We start from the raw sequence: 11908 nt of genomic DNA, 5'->3' as shown, positions 1-11908 counted from the left end.
TTTGAGGCTTGGCTCCAGCTCTTAGGCCTCCGCTGCTGAAAGTAGGTTTCTGGCCTTTGCATACAATGTTGCGATCCTGCTGGCTGAAGCTGCATAGTTTCTTAAACTGCAGGCTCAGAGGCCTGCAGGGCAGGTGGGGAACGTTGGAGTCCTCAGTCACTGACGCGAGCAAGCCTCATGTTAGTTTCCAGCTGCCTGGCTGCCGGCCGCCATCTTGGCTCTCAGTTAATTTGCATATTGCCCTGATTAGCCAATGGGAAGGGTAGCGGTCGTACACCAATTACTATGTTTCTCTTTTATTAGATAGGATTAAAATGATCTGATAGAACTTTTTTCTTACGCAAAGAGCTCTTACTTAGTTTCCAGACATTATCTCTGTTATATCTTAGAGCCCAATGAAGCTCTTGTTATTAATGAGAAATTGAAGATTAAGAGGTTCTGTAAATTGCTTCCCCTCCCAACTATTTGGTGGGCAATAGAATGATGAAGGGAGAGGTGAGGTGTCATTGATACTTAAGAACTAAAGATCTTAGTAGTTTAATAAGGTTGCACATGTTGAAAGCACTTTATTAACTATGAAGCATTGTGTAAATGAAGGCTATTCTAGTTGAACCATCTTATTTATGGCTGAGATAAAAGGAGCCAGAGAGAGATTTAAGTGGTACTTTAGAATATTAAAAATAGTGCTCTAGTATGTGAGCCTAATCATCCAAGATGAGCCATTAGGATAGAAGTGAAATACATTTTTCTCCAGTAAGTAAGTTGTTGGAATTGGGAAGCATTTAGTGCATCAATAATTTACTTTTTTTTCCCTATAGATTCCTGCAAGCTGGACAAATCCCTCAGGCAGATATCATATTGGCATAAAAAATGGCTACGACTTCTATCCAAAGGCTCTCAAGGAAAGGATACAGGTGATGTTCAATCTAGTATCACTGACTTATCTTCTTTCTCAAATTTTATTCCTACTGAAGAAAAAAGTTATTAATTCTCACTAACTTTTAATTATTTTGGATGATGGGAGACTTTCAAACAATGACTTAAAGAAAGATTCTGTTCAATGGAAGTTTACCTATTAAAGTCACTGTTCTTAATATTGAACACATGCATAAGCTTAGGGAAACTGGATACACTGAAATTATCTTAAATGTTTGTGCATTTGTGTTTTCTGGGAAATGGCATATAGCTTTCATTGGATTTTTGAAAGACCTTTTTTTTTTAACCTCAAAACGATTAAAGACAGTTGATTTAAAATCCATACTTTTTAGCTTTTATGACCATTTGTCCTATTTTTCCATAGATTAGCCTTGATTCCAGTTAGTTAATCATTCAGTATTAAGGAAAGTGTTACTCAAACCTAAAGCAGCTGCAGTATAGGAAGCACAAATCTGTTATTAGAGAAGTAGAGCTGTGACTAGAGGGATAAGGAGCCTGCTTTAAAGCAGCACTATTCAGTAAACCTTTCAGTGATGATGGAAATGTTCAAAATGTTCAATATCTGTCCATTATGGTAGTCACTAGTCACAGGTAGCCATTGTGAACTTGAAATGTGACTAGTATGACTAAGGAATTGAAATTTTAATTGATGTAATATTTTAGAATTTCAGTTTAAAAAACACCATGTGGCTAGTGGCTCCTGTATTTGACAGTGCCACTGTAGAAGATGGCTATGATACTAGTTGCTGATGTAGACAGGGTTCAGGGCTTCAACTGTAGAATAAGATGTAAACCTTGAAAATGAGTCTGAAGGGTAAGACCTCTGGGTCCTTTTATCTAATCATAATATTATCTGCTTCTCCAGGGGTCTATGGGCCATAAGAAGATATATTACATTTATAATAATTAATACTTGTTAGATTCCAATCATTATTACAAAAATAATGCACCTAAATTTTATTTGGTACTATTTTATTTTAAAATTTCAGGCTGAAGTACACATATGCAGCATAATGTTTTTATGCACTGTATTAAGTTTAATCAACTGTGTTGATTAGGTATAAATTAACATACAAAAATAGAGTGACAAAGTTAAAGCTGAACCCCGCACTCCTTAGCTCAGTCAAATTGCTTATTTTACTGGAAAGGACTTTTCCTTTGGGAGGCACCATGGGTTAAAGACAATGGAAATTAAGGTAAGACCAATTTTAGTAAAAAATAAACATATCAAGTCAAAGAGGATCAGAAATTAATATGCCAGAGAGGGGGGAAATTAAGGAAGCCTGCATGTCTATCAAATTCAGCTGCAATCTTCCTCCTGGATCCTATGCTTCTAGTTATCTTGAGACATTTCTCAGTTCTGTAAGGTCCCAAAATACAGGTTTGTTTGTTTTTTTACTTTCATTGACTGGGAATTCAGTTATCTGACATTGTATTATTTACTCTTTGAAGGATTTAAATTGTGGCGTACAATGCATAAAAATACATTTAGGTGTGTCTTGATAAGCTTCTCTTAAAACCTGGATGCAGTGAATGAAATCATTTTTTAATAATCCATCCATTGCTTTATCAACTTGATTATAAATGATTTTTTTATCCTCCTTATGGGAATCATGTAGCATCACAGCTGATAACTAGGTCCACATATGAATGAATGCCTAGGTTTACCTGAATATCTGTCAACCTCATTGGGAGGTAATTTTTCTGTATTTACAGAAAGAACGGAAGGAAAAAATCTGGGACCCTGTTCACAGAATGGCCCTGGCAGAAGCTTGTAGAAAACAAGAAGAATTTGATGTTGCCAACAATTGCCCTTCTCAAGTTGGTGCTCGTCATTTTTATTTAAACATTACTATATGACCCTGTACCATAGAGTTCTTAGAGAATTATTAATAGACTGTTTTTTCCCACAGGTTTTAAGTTGTTTAGTTTTACTCATTTTTTCTTTAGTGTTTATCTGAAATCAGTTCACATATGTACTAATTTTTAAAAACTTAATTGAGCATAAAGAACATGTAAAGTGCTTAAATCTAAGTGTGTAGTCATGAATTATCACAAAATGAACATCGCATATTAGCAGCAGCATCTCATGCGTCTTCCTAGTTATTGCTTCCTTGTTCCTTCTTAAAGGCAACCACCATCCTAACTTTTTTTTAAAATATATTTTTATTAATTTCAGAGAGGAAGGAAGAGGGAGAGAGAGAGAGAAACATCCGTGATGAGAGAGAATCATGGTGGATCAGCTGCCTCCTGCAAGTCCCCAGCTGGGGATCAAGCCCACAACCCGGGCATGTGCCCTTGACTGGAATCGAATCCGGCACCTCTCAGTTCGCAGGCTGACACTGAGCCAAACCAGCCAGGGCTTAACTTCTAAAACTATTGAATGATTTTGCCTATTTTGAAATTTGTAAACTGGAATCATGCAGTGTGCGTTCTTTCATGTGTAGCTGATCGCATGCAGTATATTTGTGAGATTCATCCATATTTGGGGTGTTGAAATAGTTTGTTCACTTCCCTTGATGTTTGTTGGATACAGCACAAATGTATATATCCATTCTTCATATTGTTATTTTCTTTGTTTTCAGTTTTTGGCTATTATGAAAAATACTATTTTGAATATTCTTTGTGTGTGTGTGTGTGTGTGTGTGTGTGTTTAGATTCTATATATAAGTGAAACCTTTGGTATTTGTCTTTCTCTGTCTGACTTAGTTCACTGAGCATAATACCTTCCCATTCATGCTATCACAAATGGCAGGATTTCATTCTTTTTTATTGCTGAGTTAATAGTTCATTGTATATATCTATCACATCTTTTTTTATCCAGTTACTGATTGATGGATGCCTAATTTGCTTTCATATCTTGGCCGTTGTAAATAATGCTGCAATGAACATAGGGGTGTAGATATCTTAAAATTTTTGGAATTTATAAAAATTAAATTTTTATTCACTAGAACCATTCAGGTGAATGTACAGCAGTCTAATGTAGTATGTAGTTAAAACATACTTAGTTTGAAGCATATGAAATTCTCATTATTGTAGATCAAAATGGTTAAATAGCTTATATGTACATGATAATGTATATAGTATATACTTAATGTAGTATAATCTAAAAGAGATAAGATAGTTTATGGTTCCTATTATTGGGTTCTTAAGAAACAGATTTTAAATGGAAACAGTCCCAATATAAAAATGTAAAAGTTGATAACCTATTTATAGCAATTTTATAATTACTTTTGAAAATGAGCAATGTAGATAAAGGATATGTAACGAAAACATGTTTTGGCCAAATGATATCACCAACATAAAATATAGTGTCCTTCTCAAATGGGGTGGAGTGAGTGAATGAATGAAAGATTGAGTAAAGGAAGTATTATTTTTTAAATGTTTAATATATTAATTGATGCCTGCATCATTAAATTCAATGACAAGTTGCATAGATATAAAAAGAAAAATTTCTTAAAATTTTCCAGGGCAAAATAACTACTGTTAGGTCACAATGTCTTTGGTGATATGTTAATACAACTTTTCAAGAGTACAAAATATACTAATATTAATGTATTTTCCCATTGATTAGGTAAATAAACTAATCAAAGAGGAGCTTCAAAGTCAAGTGGAATTGCTAAATTCTTTTGAGAAAAAATATAGTGATCCTGGCCCTGTATATGACTGCTTGGTATGGCACGATGGTGAAGTCTGGAGGTAAACTTCATGTATTTTACTAGAGGCCCGGTGCATGGATTCATGCACTGGTGGGGTCCCTTGGCATGGCCTGTGTAGATTGGGCCAAAACCAGCAGTGCAGTGTTGCCTGTCGCTCTTGCCTGCCACTCCAGCTCATCCCAGCCCCGCTGCGCCTGCATGAGCCCTGCATCTGGCGCCAGTCGGTCAGCTGAGCAGCGCTCCCACTATGGGAGCACACTGATCACCAGGGGGCAGTTCCTGCGTTGAGCGTCTGGTGGTCAGTGCGCGTCATAGCGACCAGTCATTCTGGTCGCTTGGGTTGCTCCAGGCGCTTAGGCATTTATATATTAGTATACAATAGATAGCTCTTCATGTCAAAATATTTTTTGTCTACCCTGAAGGACATTAAACCCTCAAAACTGCCAGAGATTTGGTTTATTATTACATTAATATCACTAAGCAAAACTATTTGAAAGCCAAATTGGCTTTTGGGTAGTTTTGGATAAGCCTTTTGAACTTCTTAGTACTTTAGATACTACACCTGACTCTTTTTTGTTTAAAGTTTATTTCACTAACCAGATAGTTATCAGTAACCAGAATTTATCAGTTTAATAATTGATATATATAAAAATGTTCCTGATTGAAGTTGGGCAATTTGGAGAGTACCTTCAAGAGAATATTGCAAAGCATCTACCTTGGGCAAGCAAGGAAAGTTGAATGAAGATATCTAAATTGAGACAAGGTAGCTAAGTTGAAGTGAGGCATTATAATACAGGTGGTATGATACAGATTTCTAAGATGGAATCTTAGCTGTTTGACCTTGAATATCTCTAATCCTGTTTTCTCATCTGTTGATTGAGATAATAATACTACTTTCCTAGAGGATTTTGTAAAAATTAATTTTGTTTCTAGACACAATATGCACTCAATAAATGTAAGCTTTTGCTGCTGTTACTAATGATAGTAATATTGATGATTTATACTAAGTTACCTATTCTACACATTTTCAGTTTTTTTCTTAGTAGAATTGTACACTACAGATACATTTCTTGGAGTTGGTAGTATGACTTCTTGAAAACTATCTGCATGGAAATAGGAATGTGTTCTTAATACAGATATATAGGCATATGTGTATTTTAGGGTACCAGCAGTAAACCAGAGGCTTTCCTTAAAACGCCTTTTTTTGTTTCTCTTGCTTTGGATAGAATTATATTTTAATTTTTTTAAACCCCTAAAGCTTAAAATCAAATATAGTTTTGTAGTTTGAGTCCCTGTTCATATGCAGAGAATCATTTCCCAAGATACAGGATAAGATATGATGACTTGATTACTTTTCTCAGATTGTTTACTTTACAATGTAGCCTTCTTAAAGGAGGTATTTCCTCCTATGGATGTCAGTACTATCTCATCTCTGACAATGGGTATAAATTTTTAATTGAATGAGAAATTCCTGCTCCATTTGCATTTTTCATTCAGATGATATTAAATATTAACGTAGTTTTTGCATGTATTCAATTATGTTGTATGGGTGTGTGAATACATGTAAGTGTACACACATTTGTGAATATATTTTTTCCTACAAAGCTATGCATAAAGCTTTGATCATAGTGATTGTAACATAAAAAGTGTTCAAAGGTATGGTTTAGCAAAATTTGGTATATCCTCTACATAGTGTAACATGAGACAGTCATTCCTAGTGATAAGGCTTAGGTGAATTTTATTGTGGGAGAGGAGTCAAGGTTAAATGTGAGGAAAATACTAGATACAAAACTGAGTATATGTGGGGAAAATGTACTACAAAAGGACTGAAAGAAATACTATAAAATTCGTAGGGATTGCATAGTGGGGCAATAGATGGTTTCAATTACAGTATTTTACATGACTGAGAACTGCAGGCTACTTTGTTCTCAGGGAAGGGAATTTAGAATCACAAGGTCCAGGGTGCCAGTGTATGTTTCCAGAAGGTTTACTTGGTCGTTAAGGCAGTTGACAGAGTAAGTGATAAATTATAACAGGTTGTCAACAGTATTCTAAGACACCTTTAGAATTTTTCTGTTGGAAATGATGTTTAATCAAACATTAAATGAAATGCAATCTGAAATCACTAGAGTAACATTTTAGAAAATATTATGAGTGAGAAATGTAGCAGAATTATGCTTCAAGTGCTACTGGGAATACCTTTTTTTAAAGCATCATAATATATCACTTAGGGCTTTAATCTCCCCACCTCATTTCAGAGTTAGATCCAGAATTTTTTTTCGGAGAATCTTAAAAACACCACATCACCTAAGGCCAACTTAGGCACAGCCATTTCTGAGGGAGAGTAAAGTGACCTTAAGTATCATGTGTTTGTTTTGTTTTTGTTTCACAAAGAATGCCAAGTCTATCCTCCCCCTGCCACATTTCCAGTAATTGTTAAACCCACATCTCTGCACTTAGTAGATAACCTAATATAACTATACTCTTAAGCAGCGGTCCTCAAACTTTTTAAACAGGGGGCCAGTTCACTGTCCCTCAGACCATTGGAGGGCCGGACTATAGTTTAAAAAAAAACTATGAACAAATTCCTATGCACACTGCACATATCTTATTTTGAAGTAAAAAAACAAAACGGGGCCAAAACCGGTTTGGCTCAGTGGATAGAGCTTCGGCCTGCGGACTGAAAGGTCCCAGGTTCGATTCCGGTCAAGGGCATGTACCTGGGTTGTGGGCACATCCCCAATGGGAGATGTGCAGGAGGCAGCTGATCGATGTTTCTAACTCTCTATCTCTCTCCCTTCCTCTCTGTAAAAAATCAATAAAATATATTTAAAACAAACAAAAAAATAAACAAACAAAATGGAAACAAATACAATATTTGTATTTGCATGTGGCCCGCGGGCCCGTAGTTTGAGGACCCCTGCTCAGGAGGTATGGTGTCAAACTCACTATATCCTTATGGAGCAAAAAACTGGTTGAGAGAAATAGTATGTATTTATAGAGGATTACATAAAGGAAAGACCATTGATTTGTTTCTTTTCAATAGTTTTTTATTTTGCTATCTCAGGTTTTTTGTTTTGGTTTGGGATTTTTTTTTAGATTTGATGAAAGCTGTGGATTTTTTCCATAGAAAATTAAACAAATGTATTCAAAATGTTTAGAAATTTATAAACCCTAAATCCCTAATTTTTTCCATGAACCTCATTTTCATATTCCATTTCTCTGTATTCTGACAACTGTTCCTTGAATTAAGCCAACCAGATGTTCAGAAAGTTATAACCTTGCACCACATTCATGGAGTTATTATTGAAGTTACTAATATTTATGTTTATTTTGATAGCGTGTTTGAATTGTTGAATCACTTTATATTGATGGTGGTTATAAGAAACTGATCTGTGAAATGCATCACTGTATTTGCTGTGATAATTTTTAAAATCATTTTTTATTTTCCAATTACAGTTGACATACAATATTATATTAGTTTCAGGTGTACAACGAATCAAAATTGGGCATTATAGAACTTACTAAGTGATCATCCTGATAAATCTTGTACCACCTGACACCACACATACTATTAGAATGTTGACTGCATTTCCTGTGCTGTACTTTCCATCCCTGTGAATATTCTCTGACTACCGATTGGTACTTCCCAACCCCTTCACCTTTCCACCCATCCCCATTCACAACCATCAGAATGTTCTCTTTATCTGGGAGTCTGTTTCTGTTCTGTTTGTTTTGTTTTTTTAGATTCAATTTTTATCTTTTCTTTTTCTTCTTAAAGAAGACCCTTTTACATTTCACGGATTACTGGTTTGGTGGTGATGAACTCCTTAGCTTTTTTTCTTATCTGGGATGTTTTATCTGTCCTTCTGTTCTAAAAGATAGCTTTGCTGGGTAGAGTAATCTTGGTTGTAGAGCCTGGCTTTTTGTCACTGAATATTTCTTGCCAATCCCTTCTGGTCTACAAAATTTCTATTGAGAAATCAGCTTACAGTCTTATGGGTGTTCCCTTGTAGGTAACTAATTACTTTTCTCTTGCTGCTTTTTATATTCTCTCTTTGTCTTTATCTTTGGCATTTTAATTATGATGTGTCTTGATGTGGGTCACTTTGGGTTCATCTTATTGGGACTCTCTGCACTTCCTGGATTTGTATGCCTTTTCCTTTACCATGTTAGGGAAGTTTTCTGTCATTATTTTTCAAATAGGTTTTCAGTTTCTTGCGTTATCTCTCTCTCTTTTTCTTCTGGCACCCCCATGATTCAAATGTTGGTACACTTGAAGTCAACCTAGAGGCTCCTTACAATATCCTACATTTGTTTAATACATTTTTCTTTTGCTATTGTGCCTGGGTATTTTTTTACTTTCTTATTATCCAAATCACTGATTTGATTCTCAGCTTCATTTACTGTTGATTCCCTGTAAATTCTTCGTTTCAGTTAATGTATCATTCATTTCTGACTTTCTTTTTTATGGTTTCTATGTCCTTATTTTAAGCTGTTGACACTCTCACTAAGTTCAGCTACTCTTTGCTCGAGTTCATTGAGCATCCTTATAATTAATGTTTTGAACTCTGCATCTAATAGATTGCTTGTCTCCATCTGGTTAGCTCTTTTTCTGGAGTTTTATTCTACTATTGGTCTGGTGCACAGATTCGTGTACATTGAAAGGAAATTAATTAGAAGAAATATTAGCAAACAGTGCCCCAACCACAAGATAACCCACGGCCGAAGATGGAATAACATGGACCCGTGAGGAATCAGACTCCCTTTTCTCTGGTTCCGGGGTGCGTCACTCAAGAGCCGCTGCTGCCAAGTCACCGCAGCTTGGCACTAAACCAGATTTGGAGCCAACAATGCCCCAGCAACAATGTATCCCATGGCCGGAGGCGGAATTGCGCAGCCCTGTGAGGAATTGGCTCCCTCCTCTCTGGTTCCGGGGTGCATCACCCAAGAACTGCTGCTGCCAAGTCACCAGAGTTTGGCAGCTCCTGCATTGAGCGTCTTCCCCCTGGTGGTCAGTGTGTGTCATATGTACTGGCCAGTCGGAAGTTGGTTGGTCACTTACATATATAGGTCTTTTTCATTTGGGACATGTTTCTTTGTCTCCTCATTTTGGCAGTCTCTCTGTTTTTGTTTCTATGTATTAGATAGAGCTCCTGTATCTCCTGGGCTTGGTAGGGTTGCCTAATGTAATGTCCTGTAGGGTTCAGTGCCACAGCCTCCCCGTTCATCTGATCTGGGCACTCCAGGTGCACTCCCCCCTCTAATCCCCTGTTTGGGCTGTGTACACCTTTTATAGTTGAACCTTAATTGCTGTGGGCACCTCACTGGGAGGGGTTTACTCTCAAGCCAATCAGCTGCAAGAACTGGTTGCAACCAGCATGGTGGATCAACTGTGTAGGGGCCCACCACACAGAGTAGGACTTAACTTCAGCAGGGCTCTGATGTCCACTGAATCTGGCCCTTGGGTGTGTGCTTGTGGAGGTGGTTGGATGCTGCTTCTGTATGGCCTGAAGCTATCCACCCGGTGCACTAGCTCTGGGGCCTCCTGGGAGGTGCAGGCCAAGTCAGCCACATGGCATGAGCTATAAAACAATCTGCAGGTGGCTGCTATTTGTGCTGGGCTTGGAGGTGCAGAGGCCACGTTGTGAACCAAAGCCAGCTGCCACTAGTGCCAGGCATGGGGCCATTTATTGAGCAGCATGTGGCACACCCATGAGATTCTGCTTGTTTGAAAGATTTTAGGAAAATCTGAAGCATGATCCAAGACAGGTCATTCTTATGGAAAATGCATTGGAAACAGCTGGGTGGGCCTGCTATTTGGGTGGAATGGAGTCTCAGGGAATAACCAGGGTGGGGTGAATGGTGTTAGCCATGTTGATGGAGACCCAGACATGGTGCCTACCTGCCAGTTCAGGAGGAGGAGGGTCTACAGGGGGCTCATCAAAGGAACAATGGCCTTTGCCAGCACTTTTGCCTGTGAGAAAACCATCACCCCTGCTCTTGCCCTGATGCCAGACAATTTAGTTCCTTCCCATATGTCCTTGGTGCCTTTGGAGTTGCTTCTCCAGTGCTGAAGCTCAGAATGAGTGAGTCAGTACGTTTGTGTGCTGGCTTTTTAAAGGAACACCTAGGACTCTAGCCTTCTTCCATTTCACTTAGCAACAATCCCTGCTGAGCTTGATAGCCAGAAATTTGGGGAGTTCTCTTCCTGGTGCTGGAACTCTGGCTGGGGGGCTGGTGGAGGGCTGGGACACCCCTCACCTCCCCACCCCCATTCCTCAGGGTGTTCTCTGTAGCTGAGGTAGCCCTCCTGATTTTTATCCACCATACACGGGTGTGGGACCAGCTCGTTCTCATCTCCTCCCCTCCAACCAGTCTCCATGTGGCTTCTTTATATCCTTAGTTGTAGGACTATGTTCAGCTAGATTTCAGGCAGTTCTGAATGATAGTTCTATAGTTGAGTTGTAATTTTGCTGTGGTTGTGGGAGGATGCCAGTACCCCATTTACCTACACTACCATCCTGACTGCCCTTGCTGTGAGAATGTTGTTAAAAGTGTTGATTCTTCCGTTATTTCATCATTTGGCAAATATTTGAGTAGCTTCATTGAGTAGGTGGACTCTCTAGAAGCTACTCCATGGAGCCTAGACCCTGTGGAATCAAGTATTGGGGTCATCTGAACCCATCTAAAAATCATCAAGGAAGGTTTCATTGAAGGATTAGCAGAAGTTAGCTAAGCAAAGAGGGTAGAAAAGGGGGGGTGAAGGTTAGAGGGGGAAGATCCAGAGGACAACAAGGAGCTGGTAGAAATTTACAGTGTATTATAGGCTACACAAAAGAAAGGGAGGGCTTAGAAGTGACTTCCAGGAGGGATCCTAACCATCTATTTTGGAACCAAAAGTGCTGCTCTGTCTTGCAAATACGGAGGATTTGATGGAATACATTTTACCTTTTAATCTCAGTCCTTCCTCCATTTGAGATGCTACTTGTTTTCTCTTTATCTAATTTTTCTTGTAAGTGTTCAATCTACACTAATAAAAGAGAAAAATGGTAATTGGCATACGACACTACCCTTTTCATTGGCTAATCAGGGCTATATGCAAATTAACTGCCAACAAGATGGCGGTTAATTTGCATATGTAAGCACAATGCAGGGAGGCGAAAGGGAAAGCAGGGTGATTGGAAACCCAGGCAGCAGGCAAGAGCGGGGAGGAAGGGCAAAGGCGGCCCTGCCCCCCGGCCCTGGATTGGAGAACCAGGCAGCCTTTGATTGGTGATCAGAGAAGCCACGAGGATCCCACAGCAGGCTAG

The 11908-nt window shown here is 38.3% G+C and overlaps 1 protein-coding gene across 1 annotated transcript in view; it reads left to right on the top strand.

Annotated features, from left to right (window-relative positions):
• The window catches only part of TPP2 (tripeptidyl peptidase II), a 113120-nt gene that overhangs the window by 44079 nt on the left and 57133 nt on the right, over positions 1 to 11908 (top strand). The window contains exons 3-5 of the mRNA XM_015559104.1: positions 819 to 914; positions 2653 to 2757; positions 4511 to 4635. Of these exons, the coding sequence (XP_015414590.1) occupies positions 819 to 914; positions 2653 to 2757; positions 4511 to 4635 (326 nt within the window). The remainder of the gene's footprint in view (positions 1 to 818; positions 915 to 2652; positions 2758 to 4510; positions 4636 to 11908) is intronic.

Source organism: Myotis davidii, unplaced genomic scaffold (genome assembly GCF_000327345.1).
Source record: "Myotis davidii unplaced genomic scaffold, ASM32734v1 scaffold450, whole genome shotgun sequence".
Lineage (NCBI taxonomy): Eukaryota > Metazoa > Chordata > Mammalia > Chiroptera > Vespertilionidae > Myotis > Myotis davidii.
This window is presented reverse-complemented; position numbering and strand designations above follow the sequence as displayed.